This window comes from Corvus kubaryi, unplaced genomic scaffold (assembly GCF_017639235.1).
Source record: "Corvus kubaryi isolate FWS band 111438036 unplaced genomic scaffold, C.kubaryi_AGA036_p1.0 66, whole genome shotgun sequence".
Lineage (NCBI taxonomy): Eukaryota > Metazoa > Chordata > Aves > Passeriformes > Corvidae > Corvus > Corvus kubaryi.
Genome location: NW_024582054.1, coordinates 12,717,922 through 12,734,670, shown reverse-complemented (window position 1 = coordinate 12,734,670; position 16,749 = coordinate 12,717,922). Strand labels below are relative to the sequence as shown.

The 16,749-nt window shown below is 35.1% G+C and overlaps 1 protein-coding gene across 6 annotated transcripts in view; it reads right to left on the bottom strand.

Annotated features, from left to right (window-relative positions):
* Positions 1-16,749, bottom strand: part of MIPOL1 (mirror-image polydactyly 1) — a 189,867-nt gene that overhangs the window by 97,425 nt on the left and 75,693 nt on the right. For all 6 annotated transcript variants that reach the window (XM_042047431.1, XM_042047430.1, XM_042047429.1 and 3 more), the window contains one exon: positions 962-1,069. In XM_042047431.1, the coding sequence (XP_041903365.1) occupies positions 962-1,069 (108 nt within the window). The remainder of the gene's footprint in view (positions 1-961; positions 1,070-16,749) is intronic.

Genomic DNA, 16,749 nt, shown 5'->3' with positions numbered 1-16,749 from the left:
ATTTATTGTTTTTCTTACTGAGAAATGTCAAACTACACAAGGATTTACTTTTACTCCTATACTTTGCTTTGGTCAAGTTGTTGTGTGAATAATGATGTTTCCCAAATAAAAAGAAAAAATAGAAAAAGAAGGCAGAGGAAAAGCTATCTATAAATGAGATGCCTTTGGATCTTACTGTCTAAATCAAACAGTTTTAAAATGACAACACAGTATAAACAGAGTAACTTCTGCATTTGTATTGTCTCTTCACTACTGATAAAAGAGATTTTTAGGAATATAGTGGTTGAAGAGGTGTGCACACCGCTTGCACATCTTACCTGGCACAGTCTCTTATCCTGGCTAACGGTGAGATTGCTGGGTATGTAGCTATCAATTCCACTGACATTACAATTTCCCTTTCTCAAAGCAGCAATAACCTGTCACTTTACACTGGCCTTTCTCTGACCCTCTCCCGCCTCTCTGCTCATTTTTATTCTTATTGACAAGACTTATTATTCCTCCTCCCAATTCCAAGTAGCTACCCTTTTGCAAATAGTAGTATCAACTATGTGGTCACTAGTAGTATCGGTCAACAATGTTATTAATATAGCACACACTGCTGGGAGCAGATCAAACAGCCATGCTTTAAAATATTAGTTTTGCAAAGGTACCACGAGGCAAACAGTTGCAGTTTTCTTCACCTTATACAATGTAATATTGCAAGGACAGATCTCAAGTATTTAGTGTTAATTACCAGCCCAATAATTTGGAGGATATGTTATTTTTTTTCTTGTTGCTTTCATACGCAAAATAAAATAAAACCATAACAGAAGGGTGCTGTATCTGTGTTTAAAGAAGCAGTTGTTGGCAAACACCATAGCTCACTTCTGCCGAAATGTACACAACTGATATATGCAGCCCAGAAAGCTGGCACCAGGGGCTTACAACCTTAATTTGCCTGCAAGAAGAAATGGAGATTTACCTTCAGAGCACGTTCTTGATTGTTTTCAGCAGTCATATGTCTCGTGTTGTTTGCTGAAGTCTGGTTCTGCTCTTTCAGATGATGAAGCTCCTGCTCCAGCCGTTTGCACTGCAACGAGGAAAGAATCCCATTAAGTAGAGGAGTGTGGGCATATTTTTTTTCAACAAGCCAAACGACTTAACGTAAATAACCCCATCATCATTTCTGCAGTAGTGAAAGCATCAGACAAAAGCAAGTTACAATCCCAGACAGTACTAGAGCTACGTTTTTTAAATGTGTCTAATTACTCAGTTTCTTCCTGGTCCAATGTAAGCCAAAAAAGCTAAGTATCAGATAAGATATTTATCAGAATGTTGGGTTGAATTTCTGCTCCTAGTTATGCCAATATATGGCTAGGTTTTGGCTTTTATGTATTAAGAAAGTAGATATAAAGGAAAGAATGCATGCTTTTTGAAATGCAAGCAAATGAAAGACCCTCCTCCCAAATCAACGATCCAGCCTTTTACAGGAAAATATACATGAATTTTTATACTTGTATTTTTCACACTAAGAGGTTACTCTAATTCTCCAACACACACAACATATTGAAAGAAGTTTTAAGATTGTTTTCTTTAAATACTTAATGACAAGAAATGAAAAAATTAGCACTTGCTACTGTGTGCATCTATTCATGTATACTTACCGCTGTCTGCTGAGCATTTATTTTAATGATTAAAAATCTGCAAGTTGTGAGCCAAATTATATTTTGCTCTTTTTAATGTTAACTATAAAAGGTCTTGCCCAGTTCATTGGTTTGAAAGAGCAATTAATTTTTAGCAGACACTTCATGAAAAAAACTGTTTTACAAAAAAAAGCAAAACAAAACAGATGAAGTACCAAGAAGACATAGGGGAACAACTGTTAGACCTAGGGAAAAGCAGAGTACCAGGAGAAGCATTTTACAACAATGCATTACAAGCAAGTAGTTTGGATATGACCACCAAAACCAAAACCCAAAGCTAATAGACTGTGGAAACAAAAGACAATTAATTGATAAAAAATATTTTAATACATACTTTCTGAAAACCCTAGCAAAAAAGGAGTAAGAATTCTGATATAATGCCCATGTAGGCATTGCTGTCTCAAATGGAGGACCTGACAATGTCAGTCTCTTGTGTTATCTTAGCAACTGTGGACAACACAGAACTGAGCTTCCCATCGTGTACATACAACCTATTCCTGAGCAATTCAGTATATGGGACAATGAAGCCTGGCTCATGTTAACTCTAAAAACAGAAAAACTGTGAAACAGAAAGCTGCAGAACTGAAAAAATTATAACTGAGGTCTTAGTAAAATAAGGAATGCTAAAGGATATTGAGACAGAAATTTTAAGGACATAACAATACATACAGTTCTTAAATACAAAATAAGACCTTACCAAGGTACTGCTCATCAGGTATCCAGTACAGTATATAAACCAGAATGATCCATTCCTCTATTTGAATACATTTTAAATATTTGTAGGAGCCCAACACTACTATTAAAAATTCCATTCACATATCTGTTGTTATATTTCATTACTTATATTAGAAATCTGAGCTTATTTCTAACAGGATTACCTATTTTAAAAGCAGTGAATTTTTCTGGCCTAGAGATTCTCTCGGTGTGTGTTGTAAACTTCCTTAATGTACAGTTTCATTTTTATTTCAAGAAAAAAGGACATTTTCCCATAGATAGGGAAATACAGAAAAAATATTAAGATACATTTGATTGTAAGTATTTTCACATACTTGAGATATTTAGTGTCTCTGTTTATCTCACATACACACACACAGACACAAAATCACAAATCACAGAATCCCAGCTGTAATTCTTCTTCCATGTCCAGTATGAAAATTATGTGTTTGCACACACGAAGGCGCTAATAAAACTACTGAAGAACTAAATACAGGTTAGGGTTTCTTTTTTCCTCTAGCAATATTTTTTCCTTAGTTTACGTGATCTAAACACAATTTAAAAAAAAACAATCTACCACTTCAGGCACTATACATTACATCATGTATGATCACCAGGACTTTTTTGCTTTGCAAACATTCTTCTTCAAAACAGTGTTTTGGAATCGCAATTTGACAACAGCACAAGTTTTGTAAATATTATTAAAAAGAATAAAATCTCAATTTACCTTTAAAACTTGAATTTATAATCATGCTATTCTCTTGATTCCAAAAGGTATGTGAAAATATGCTAAGAGCCAAATCTAGCTACAGGACTTTATGAAAAAAGATCTTGGTGTACAGAGCAGATTGTACAACTAAGGGTATGGCTGTAATCTTAATTCTGCATTCCTCTTCACTCCTGTGAAGGCAGGACACCGAAATAAACAGCAGCAGTGGGACTCCAGGATCTTGCAGAACACAGAACAAGTAAAGTACAGTGAAGATGCAACACAAGTAACATACAATGGGTGAACCTCCCTATCAAGTCAACCTTGACATGATTACATTTACATCACACTTGGAAACAGTTCATGATTTCTCTTTCATTTCATTTCTACTAAGAGTGTTGATATCTGAAAAAAACCAGGGCATATTTAACTAGTATACTGCTTGAATTCAATTTGAGGCATCACTGAAAGAAATGGTGATCTAATTTGACCTTTGCACCTAAGTGTTTTATTATGTTGGAAACATTGCATTAACAGAAGATATTCTCATTTATTCTTGGATGTCCAGGAAGTAAAATCTTCAATTACCCTCTTTGTGAAAGCATTATAATAATACTCTTAAGCAGCAACACTGGGTATGTCTTAGCAAAATTTTATACTTGACAACTTTGATACCTGAACTACTTTAAAAATATTAAAACAGCATTCTAAAGTCAAGCACTCCTTTCCATAAGTGCAGGAGAATATGAAATTTTAGTGTAATCTTGCTGTAAAGAAAAGTTTTAAAAATAGAATTTAAAACAATGTAGCCCTTCTATTCATTTGAGCCAACATTTTTTGAATTCTGTGTCACTAGTTGTTAGCAAGGTCCAGTAAAAATAGATGTTCTTTAAAAGAACATGTGTTTTTATTGGTTCACTCCAGGGCTCTAAAATGCCAACAGCTGGAAGTAAGAAACTAAATTTCCTTTTAAAAACATATATAAAAATACTTTTTGGAGCACAGTGAAGAGAAGACATCATCTAACTTGGTACTGACAAAAAGGAAATGTTGGATGTATCCTTTTAAGAAAGCTGAAAGCTAAAGGAAGTGTTTAATTTGAAATACTGTGTCTAAATTCTGTTATCTCAAACTTGTGGAAATTCACACTTGGGAAAACCTCAAACAGTGAATATATCTTGTGCAACACAAGTTACCTAAACATTGTATCTGAGGTTTAATTGTGCCCTTAAATCCAAATTCCCACGAGTTCAACACTTTATGAAACACAGGCTGTTAACTGAGAAAACTGCTTCTCTACTTCAGATACTTGGAGTACATCAAGGAATAAAAGAGCAGTGTAGACACATGTCAATGAGAAAATGTCTTGATCAGAACACTAATTACTTTGCTCAGTAAAGGATATTAAAGCCTCAGACATGGTAATGTAATTTTATAAAGGTATCACACAAACAATTTACTAAGAATAAACTTTACTGTGTGGTCTACTGTGTGTACTCAGAGTTCTGTAGCCAGAGAGGTAACACTGAAGGTAAAAAAACCCAAAACTACCCCCAAAACCAATCCTGACAAAGGTGTCCTCTCTTCTTTCAAACCCACACATTTGTTCTCCTCTCTGAAGGTATTTCCCCCCAAAAGTCTCCTACCTTAGCTAGCCTGATGCAGGTGATAATGTACTTGACAGACAGTGAACTTTGTTAAGCCTACTTTAAGTGTTCCTTGAGCAGCCATCACTGCCCGACTGTACAGTTGTCACTACAACATCATCCATTCCCAGCAACAGAGATTCAATCTTCTCTATCTCAATTTCCACCATGCAACTCTTCTAAATACACTCAGTCTTTTCAAACAAATACCTTTGTACCCAGCAGAGGATGTATCACAAGCAGCTAAGACACAAAATGAAAAGCAAGCCAGGTAACATACAAAAAGGATAAGAAGAGATTCAGCCGGGAAAGCAAGGATAGACAGCAAGTAAATATATTCTTCCCTCCCATCTTAAAATGTAAACTACTAGGCTACTGTCAAGTCTTTTAAAATGAGCATCAGGTAACATGATTCAGCAGAATGAGGATGTTTGTGAGAGGCACCGGTTCAAGCTGCAGTGGGTGCTGACCTCTTTCAGTGACTCTCCAGGTGGGAGCGTTGGAATGCCACAGGGAAAATCCAGACAAATTGCAAGAAAGAACATCTGCTAAAAGGGACATTGATGGAGAGGTCAAGAAATGGACCAGGAGAATATCACTGAGTAGAGTCCATGAGGCCTACCCAGCAAGTGACTGTTGAAAGATAGCCCCAGTTCCAGTTATACAAAAGGAGTAAAGATGGTTTACCTTGAATCAAGTATTTCAGAAGATAGAAAAATCAATGCAAATAACCGCTTAATAGTGTTTGGCCTTTACTAGAAAATGAGGTTGCATTAACATATCAAACATAACTTCAGCACTTGTATAAACAAACCATCTTTAACATGCTGTCAGCTTTTCAGCATTTCTTCTTCAACTTGTACCTGTAACACGTTAACATAGTGTTATGGTGCCTGCCACATCTACACAGATTGATGAGTTATTTTTTGATTGTTATTTAACATGATTCTTCAGTGAGGTGTTCTCAAAGTAAAAGGTTCAGACATTGCACAAAAGAAAAACCTGCAAGCCAGTGGAGAAATAATGTTAATAGAGACAAAGATGGAATACTGCAAAGCATTAACATTGAGCAGAGCAACCCCCTGGCCTCAACCATTTGGTCCCTGTGTAGTTTGTTTGTATGAAGACAACACCTATCCCCAGAGGTTTCACACCTGTTTAACTCTGCACTTCTTAGGTCAATCAGGCTGTTCGAGTGCTTTCAAAGAGACATAAATGTTTTGCTATACAAGGGTCCCTCACTCTCATCTCATTGAAGTAGGATGGTAATGTCAGGTGAATTTCTCATTTTGTATTTCAGCACAGATTTGACCCAGGAAAGGGTACTGTGACACTCTCAGGCTCAGGAAGCAACAGCTAAAACTGAATATAACAGAAAACCATAACACGTCCTTACTACAAATGCAGTCCTGATGGCTATTTAATCCTGTTACATCTATATTTGCTTTTAATATTACTATATGGCATATAGTATTTTTCACTGCCTTTCATTAAAAGGAATCCAAACTAACCTCTCCTGAACTTATGGCAATATGCTAGGGAAAAAAAGTCAACACATTATGCCTTTTATACGCTAGAGAAAAAGGAAAGCAATTGATTTGTTTCTGTTATTACAGGTATGGGGGTCAAAGTCTAATGAAACAAATGTACTAAGATGAGGCAAAATTCTGCACAAAGTTCTTTCCTGAATTCTGAATAATATTTGATTGTCTTATTCAATTAGCACATACAAAAGATAATATTTCATTAGAACACATTTGTTCCTCTAAAGTCCTTATCAAAACTTGCAGTGCTTACAACCTTAAGAATCAGCACTGGCATAAACACATAAGAGTCCACCGAGGAGCTTGCTGAAAAAAAGCGACAGTGCCTAGAGGGAGGTATTGCAATGTGCTTTTTCCTGTACTGACCAGAGTGAGGTCAGGCTGGTGAGGCAGGTGGATCTTTAGTCTGATCTGATCGCAAGCCTTATGAGGCCTCCCTTGCTTAAAAATACATAATCACAGTCTCCCACAAACAGCTTAATTCTGTCATTAAACTAAAGGTAACATATTTTTATTCAAGTCACACAAAAATCAAAAGTGAGTGCAAAGTCACTCACTCTGGGTCAGCCAGTGCATAATGACTTGATTGCATATCAGCACCTTCACTTCAAACAGTGAGTACTCTGCCACATTCTGTGGACTTTTATGCATGAAGACCTTGTGGAAATGGAATTCTCGATTACTGAAGTACTGTGAAATAAAAATAACCTAATTTCTCCTGAATAACTTGGGAAAATGATTTATGTTCTCCAAATTCTGGGAAAGTTGGAGTCCATGTGAATAGCAGAACTATTTTCCCACATGCATTTTTTTCCTTTATGAATTTTAAGCAAAATGCTCATGAGCAAAGTAAATGACACACCATATATTGATGGAAAATGCATCATTACCATTGAAAGATAAGTTTATGGGGTACTGAGGTCCTACTACTACACAGCATAATACCTTCAGAAGTGATAAAGTGCATCTACGTTTTGAAATTAGTTAACATATATTCATTGCCATGAACAACTGAAGCACAAGTAATTATTCCAGACACCACACACGAAAAAGATGAAGAAACAAAGCTACTTTTTCACCTGTTATATTTTTAAGTCTTCACCTGTGGAAACCTGAATACAATAAATAACCATGTGAAGAAAACAAAAACAATTCAACTGATTCTTCTCTTAGCTGGTTATTTTGTTCACTTCTTCTTACTTTGTTTATAATCATCTGTACTTCAGACTGGCTCCCAGCTCAAATATGCCAAATGGAATGCAAGTGTTCTCACTTTGACTGCCCTTCTTCTCCCTCCCCTCAATATTTTTCTTTTTTTGAACAGTCTGCCCCTTGTCCCAAATTCATCACAATTTCTGGAGAGGCAAACATCTTGCGCCACTTGGATGCTATACACTCTTTCCTCTGCAGACAAAAATAATACCAAAGTCATCCAGTCAAAACACAAACCAACCTTTGGTGTCACTGTGAATTACGCACTTTGAACTGCAGATGTTTGGAAGCACTTATATAAATAGAATTTATCCTTTTTCTTCTAAAGTAATAATTTTAAAAGAAATACAGTAATAAATGAGTTTCTACATAATAATCAATAGAAAAAAATTTCCATTAAATTATAATTTTGAATTAAGGTTTTCTAACCTCTGAAAAAAAATACTTCAAAGTTTTGGCAAACCATCAGCAAATGTGTTTGAATGATTGATTATTTATACAATGGCCACCAGCTTAAAACTACTCTAATTTCAAGAAAGAAAAGTGTTTTTGTAGAGTTTAGGTCTCAGAAACACATGCATCTTTAAAAATTTATATTCTATTAGTAAGAGAAATACTTAAATGTAACCACTTCAATTTTTTTTGTAGCAGTGCAATGGTGTCTTGCTTCAAAAAGCTACAAAAAAAAATTCATCAAAATACAAATAAAACATTTTTGTTTTCTTTGTCACTATGAGCCAGTTGCAACCTGTAGCGTCAAGGCAGATAATATGCTGTAGGCACGACTAGGTTTCCTCCCACCATTCATTTCCCCGTCTATTTCTGAACACTTCAAATGCAGCAAAACAAGTTTTCATTTATTTTCATTTTATTAGTTAAAGGAACTGTAAGTGCACAGTATTCAGAAAATTTAGACAGGAAAGTTTAACTGTTTACACCCTTCATGTTAACCATCCTTACACATGCAGCAATTCCACAGCACTGAGTAGCACTATGATACTTACCCACCCAACTGCATTCTCTACATACTCTTATACATCCTTGCAATGATATTTCAAATATCAAAACAACCCTGATCTACTTCTCAGTGAGTTCAACACACACAGACTTTCTTAATCAATGAAACTCTCTATAAAAATGTGCAAGAAATAGAGAAAGGAAAAGGTGATGTTCTTGAGCTGCATGTGATTCACAGGTCATCCAAACAGGGTTCCTGTGCTGGCTGTGCACTGGATGACGACGTCTGTGCTAAGAGGGGCTGCTGACAGACTCCTGATCTGCAGGAGGAAACAACAGCAGGAGCTGCTGAAGCCACATAACTGTGTCACCTTCACATTCTCCTGTGTCCATTGCATATAAGTTAAATTTACCTCACCTCTGAGTTGTTTCTAATCAAAACACAAACCTAGTAACCTGGAGTCAAACATTTATTCATGAGGCTGTACTGAGTCTGAAAGTAAGCAAAAATGCATTAAACTAAAGTAAGGGTGTTTTTTTCCTAATTGCCTGTCATATATAAATAAGCAACTTCTGCTTTACATCAGTCACATTATTAATTCAAATTTTTAATTTCATGCCTATAAGTCTAATAAATAATGTATAAACTAAGCATGTAAGCAGATGAGTAGTACACAAGTAGTACGCCTGCTCACGCCCCACTGCAGAATTTTAGAAATACTAGACACTGTCACAGTACAATGAAATCATAATTCATATGTCAGTGTGTTATATTCAAAAGCAAAGGAAATTACCAATACTCCCAAATAATTCAACAAACGGAAAACACTAATTAAAATTTTATCATAAGAGGGAAAGAGCATTCAAGAGTCAAGATTCTCTTTTAAAAGTAATGACAAAAAATAAAAAAGTAATCTTGATTAGCTAAATTCTAAATCACTGAATAAAGGTCTGCAAGTACAGTAATAGTTAAGACTAGGGTCAGTTTTACTTTCAATGGATATCAGCAAGTCCAGCATACAGATACAAGAAATTATTTCAGAGTAGAAACTTCTGTATAGAAAATAATTCAGAATAATTAACCTCAACATCTTTAAAAATATTTAAAGAATAAAATTACACAACACCCAAGAGGATTTGGAATAAATTTGCCATTAATACAGAACATGCATTAATATACTACTTACATGAAAACCAAGACCTAAATACCCTGCTGATTGCCTGAAATAATTTCAACAGTGGTTAAGTACTACGCAGTACTGCAAGAAAGGTCCTCAAGAAGCAAATCAAAGCATCTGAATATTAAAATATTATTCTGATCTTATTTTATTTATGGTCTTATTATGCATTTTCCAAATCAATGCAACTCCCACAGAAAATGTGTTCCTAATGAAAGGAAGGAACGCAAATTTCAGAAACCCATAAACTATATTTTTTAGTAACTTAAAAAAAAAAAATTCTCCTCCTTCATTGCTGAAAGGAGGAAACATAAATCTTCCCTCTCCAAGTTCTTTAGTTTCTCCCTCCTTCAAATGCAGCATCTTTCTTCCTTTCTTTTGCACAGCAGAATGTACACGTAAATGTACACTCTAATTCTCAGTTCTCATCTTGGCTGTGTAAGGTTCACTCCACTACACCACTTCATTTTTGTCTACATTTTTACTTCACTTTTTCCCCCCATATATATTCTCTTTATTACATGATTCCTCTCAATAACTCTTCTTTAATCATACTCATAATTAATTATAACTTTTCGTAAACACTGACTAATCAATTTTTCCAACACTCAAGTCAAGTTAGTAAGTAGTACTTTCTGGTTTTGTGGGATGACAAATTAGCACAGAAAGTTTAAGAATCTTAATCAACTAACAAGACCATGTCAAAACTGGGATTACTACACCCCAAACCTTTGTTTTATTGACTTGACCAAATGACATGGAGCTGTTGCTTCGTGTGGCCACATGTTTTTCTGGCTCTTCAGAAGAGTAGTCAGCTCCATTACAACCAGATGGCCTGTGGCCAAGAGACAGCTTGTCAAACATCTGACAACACACCATGACAGAAAGCTGACAATTGCTCTTGTTTAAAGCCTTTCTCTCACCCCCACTTAATAATCTGCAGCGTTGGTACTTGAACAATATGTATAGCAGAATAGAGGTAGTGAAAATGTGAAAGCTGTATGAAAAGGAGAAATTTTAGAAACAGCCTAATCTTCCAACTAGATTTAGAAATTAGGAATCTGATCTGCAGATATAAGCAAGGCACTCAGCTGCTGACAGAGATTATGTTTTTAGAAAGTACAACCTTGTTTAATTGAATGTAACCAATATTAGTTGACAAGAAAACAAAATTTGGTAAGCAATCTGTCATTCTAATGAGCTGGTTTTCAAATAATCTTCAATGGATTTTTGTAAAATCCATATGCAAACAAGGCTATTGCTGAAACGTTAAGTTGGCATTTACTGCACAAAAGGACAGGAATACTTCTGGTCCATCATTAAATATCATCACCTTTTTCAAGAAAAGAGAATCACAGATCACTGTATAGATAGCAGAGGTTTAAAATATTTTTATTCTGATATTGTAAACATGTTATTGCAGGTGTACCTTGTAGTACATACTGTCCATTTGTCCTGATAAATTTTGTCCTCTCAGTTGAGCCATTGGTTGCCTAAGTGGCAGTTCTTGAATATTTTCTGGTGTATAATATGTCCATACAAAATTTGTTTAACATGTAATAAAAGCTACTTTAAACTAGAGATTATTACAAACTAAAACACCAGCTAGGTAGGTGAAAGCAGAAACCTCTCCAGATACACCAGGGACAATAGACACTTTTTGAATAAATGATCTGAACCTGTAGTATTTGCTCTTTTTCCAGGAAACTTCAATCCAGAAGTATCTGAAAGCAATATTAATATCAGTCTTTTAACTGTCTAAGCATAAGGGTGAAAATGAAGCAACTAATTACAAATCTTCAGATGTTATTGTGGAAACAGTTTCTGTCTCATCAATACAGAGAAAGTAACAGCAAATATAGCTAGGTAACAGGAAATATATAAAATTATATTTCAGACACCTTTTCCAATTTGTGGAATGAAAAAGTGGAATGAAAGTAATTTAAAAAAATCAAGAAATTAATCAGTGTTGCACAAACTTTAAATAAATCATACATAGAATACAAAAGCATCCCACAAAGAAAGATTCAAGAAAGTAAACCAAAGCTCTGCAAAACTGGAACAAACCCATACATTTAGAAATTATGTATTGCTCAGCTTTGGTAACAGAGAGAAATGCCTGAATGTATGATTTTGGTACATGAATAAGACTTTGCAAATATTAGACAGGGGTTCAATCTGAAGATTCTATCTCTGTAAGAAAATTTAGCTTTAGCTTCATTGAGGTGTTTTACAGACATGGATGTAACACCCAAATAGATGCACCCTTCTTAAGTGGGCTGATCCTGCAGCTTTGAATAACAGTCACCTAAAAGCTTTCAGATATGTTACTGAAAAGCAGAAATGCTTAAACCTAAAATCAGCTGCCTTTGACATGTGTAATTACCAACACTGCTCTCATCCTGGCAATTCCATTCTTCGTGGAATAGGACACCCTAAGGGGGAAAAAAATTAAGAAAAACACAAAGATAGAAGAATGTTATGACAACTTCTGAAAGCAAAGTGATAGGCCTGCCTGCCAAAACAAACAAAATGGGTAAAATGCATGACTACTGCTGAGAAGAGTCTGAATACCATAGAAGACACTGTACATGACATAAGGAGAACATGTAAGGAGAGACACAGCTGCTGGCTGGCCCTACAGTAGAACGCCAGCTGACGTGACTATTTAGCATAAGGTATTAACAATAATTTTGCTGTGTCTTCCTGGAGGCTGGCACTGGCTCTCCTTTTCACAGTGACTCTTTCAAGACTTGTTTTTCAGGCTGAGATTCAATTTAAGTCCTAACATTTTGATTGTGAATGGGACCCCAAGCAATAAGGCTGAAAAAATGCTTGTAGATTAGGAAAGAAAAACTTTGTCTTAAAGATGAAGGAATTAAAGTCACAGAGAGGCCTAATGTTCACTCCCCTGCTGAACACAACACAGCGGAGCACTTTCAGGAAAAAGAGAGTGGAAACTATTGTTTCCTGAGATTGCTGGGATCTGAAATAAGAAATTTCTCATCATGATAATAACAAGACTTGAAAGAAATCTTACCTATTGGTGAAAAGTCATCTCAAGAGACAACTAGGAGCAAAGTGTTCATAGCCATTATTTGATAGAGAGCTCTACTCTGATTTTTGGGGTTTCTCTAATCTTTGGTACTACTTTTGCAGAAAGCAGAGAAGGACGTTACAGCTAACTAAGAAATAAGCAACTCAGCATAACTGAAAGATGACCAATAACTGTTGCACGACTTTGGTTAATAGATTTACATGTTTATAGCTAGTAATTAAGTAATGTTAAAATTCCTCTCTCTCAAATTCTGTTATTAACAATATAAAGCATACATTCATAAGTCTTACTGCATCAGTATTTTACACCAATTAAATACTGTGTAGTTAGCCACTTCTATTCTGTATTTCTGATAACAACTCCAGAACTGAAAAAAGTTGTCATACTTGTATGATTTAATACTGTTCTTCATCTGCAACTTTTCTTTTGTTATAGCTACAAGTATTATACTTTTTACATAGTCACAGCTTCTTAAGAGCCTTTAAGTATTTCTACGTATTTGAATTGTGTAATTTAAAAAGTATTTTCAATACAAAAGTAAACGATAAAGAAGAATGATATTTTGTGCTGTATATTCAAGAATAAATCAAAAACACAGCTGAAAAGAATGACAACAAAGCATTAACATCAGCAAGCCTTAAAAAGTTCTCTGACAACAGCATCTTACAATCACATGCAGACTATATGCAATAGGAAAGCCTGTCCTTCATTTGCAATAGAGGGTAATGGAAGCTAAATTTTTCTTGTTCTCAAGCAACTCAGCTTGAAAAATAATTAACAGTGAATAAACAGAACATGGAAAAGAGGCTAAATCCTAGATACTCACAATCTGAAGCACGAAACAGTAAAGCCATACAACAAACAAATGTAGGCATACTTGGTGAACCAGACAAAGATAAGTTAATGCTACTGTGAAATCTCCCTTTCATAAAGAGAATATTGATAGATTTTCTTGTCCCTTTTTTTTGTCAGGAGCACTACATACTTTAAACCAGAATATTTCATCAAGCCTAAGGACTTGGAAAAATTGATTAACAGCTTCAAAAAAAGCTTAACCAAAAAAAAAGTCACAATATTCAGACCAAAGCAAGAGGGAAAATTTTCATTTTGTAATTACCTGATCATTTAAAAACAGTTAAAAATCTAGAAAGAAATGGAACTAACATTTTTAAGTCCCACATTCCAGCCACAATCATTTACAATTCTGTTGAAAATGAATAATCAGCTTATCGTCATCACAGTAATTTTTCCTTACATCCTCTGTTATTGCTAGACCTTAGCTTCCTTACTCATCTCCTCTCTTTACAGCTTAGCACACATGCTGAATCACAAGGATGACTGTGGAGGGTATTGCAATGCTGGAAGAGAGTCAATATTTCACCTCAGGGACTCTGGAAATAAAAATAAATTAAGTCAACAAAAAGTAGCTCTATTCATTCTTCTTAGCTCCATGTCCCACAATACTCTTAGTCAATTACTGATGTTGTAGAAGTGGCATGATCAGCAATATAGTTTGCCTGCTATTCTTCATGATATCTCCACCGCACAATTAAATCCAAACTTTACGTTCTGTGTATCATTTTATTTGCAAATTATGGTACTAGTTTGAAACCTATTTCTCCTTGAAGGAACCAAATTCATGTACATCTTGACGACAGGACAAAAACAATCACCAGAAAAGTCTGCGTATAAAATAGTCTAATAATTTTCAAAGGAAAAAGTCTGAATACAAACATATTAGAGTACTTTCTCCAAGAATATTGATAGCTTTTACTTCCCTATTTATTTAAATAAATCTCATTTTCTTTCTTAAAATCATCTCATTTTTATCCTTAATTTCATGTAATACCCAATTTGCATGCTACTTTGCACTTTCTCTACTTAGTATGCTTTGTTCTGCACCATGGAGTGCTATCTGAGAAAACAAATCGGATTTCTTTTTTGATTTAATCAAACTCAAAGATGCACTCCAGGAATGCACCTACTGCATTCTGACACAAATGGTATTCCATCCATAGGACTTGACTATAAGTAGCCTGACAAAAAAACCCCCAGACAAATAAAACACCCCAAACCAAAGAAATGCCCCTCTCCCCATTCTGGAAAGGGGTTAATGTGGATGTCAGATGCTGAGAACTACTTCATACTCCAGATCCACCACTATTTGTTCACACTACTTGCTAATACAGGCAAAATAAAACACAAAGTTGCAACCTGTGAACATTGAAGGACCAAGTGAGGAAAAGCAAGTGAACATGCAGGCCAGGCATATTAGCCTTTTCAGACTCCAGATTAATGATAAAAATGAAACAAAAAAGAATCTTCTTTGTTCATTATAAAAAGAATTCTTATGCAGACTCATCTACGTATCCAAAATAACAAAGTAATTTTGCATAGTTTCCTTAGAAAGTTGACTAAGGAAACCAGCTTTTCATACAAAGCACACAACTTCTTTTTTTTTCCCAATTTTTAAGAAAATCCAACATTTTATCCAACAAGTAACCAAAGTGAAACTGGATTCAACACTCAGCACCTAACTTGAAGCTGTAAAGTGTTAAGTACCATGGAAAACTTACTTAAGGTACCTCTACAAGAGTTTTGGTACCTATAAACCTTATTGCATGCACAGTAATACTCTTCAGAGGGAATACTGTTTGAATTCTGCTTTTATTCACATTGGAAGTTTCCTCTATGGGTTGCTGCTACTGAAACAGGAGATCAATAAGCATAGAAAATACATTTTTCCTCTCTTTCGTCCCAGGGTTTTTACATTAAATATTTAAATTAATTCCAGAAATTGGCTTGAAAGTCTAAGCTGTGTGAATATAAAGCTTAGCACCATGATAGATGAGTCAAACAGCAATTAATGGAACAAGCTTGCATGCAAATTTATTACCATTTTCAAAGGGGTGAGTAGCTTCTAGATATTGAAGAGAGGATGAATGTTCAACTGGAAATTCATTAAAGTTTACAATTAAAGATATCAAGCTTGATCATGCCCTCAAATACTATGCAGACAAGTATTTTCTGAATTCTGCACTACACACTGTTTGCAGAGGAACAACAGGTGATTTAACAATGCAAACAATGATGTGTCTCCGGGCATCATTCAGTCAAAACCTTACAGCAGCAAAAAGAAGAAATGCAGTATCAATTAAAATTTTGCTTCTAAAGCTCAAAAAAAAAGAAAAGCATAGCCCATCTCTTCAAGGAAACACTGCATTAACATTTACATATTTACTCACACCTACCATTCATGGACTAAATACAAAAGTTCAGTATAAGAGCTCCTAAGGGTAATTTCCTTCAGATCCTTCTCTCCCTCCACTAATGACCTACCGTCTGACTGGCACTTCAAGCTGCATGAAGTATTAACTCAAAAAATACAAGACCTAATGCAACCAAAGCCTCACTAAAGTCTAAACTCAGGAATAACTGCAAAATACTTGCTTTCAGTAGTGAAATTCCAACTCCAGTGAAACCAAGGAGTTTCATGCTCTGTTAACAAATACCTGCCTACAGAGAAATCACAACCTCTGCTACATCACTGTGAGAGACAAACTGACACTACAAACATGGATTTGTAGTGTCCCTAAACCTTCTCTTACTATCCTGTTTGAACATCTCACCACTCCTCAGATTTCTTAATGCTTTGAAAACTGTGAATCACATACCCTTATCAAATTAAACAGAATACTATGGCAAAAGATTAAACAGGTGTTATGATTTGGGGGAACATTCTACAAAAATCAGAAAACCCAATGTAAGAAACCAAGAGGATTCTGTTTGGCCAGTTTCCTCTCTATTTAAGTCTCCAGTGGACTAAAGCTCCTACTTCAGAAAAAAAAAATACTTCACGGTCTTCTAAATGCAGCCAAATATTTAACTGAATATTCTCCTGGAAAATATTCATGCTAAAGCCAGAACAAATATATCCAAGGTAGAGAGTCAGAGCACTCCTAATCATCTTAGAAAGTAAAGAATTATTATATATTTTCAAACTGGATTTGTTTTTAGAAAAAGTAAGTAGCCAAGTAGTGAAGAACCTG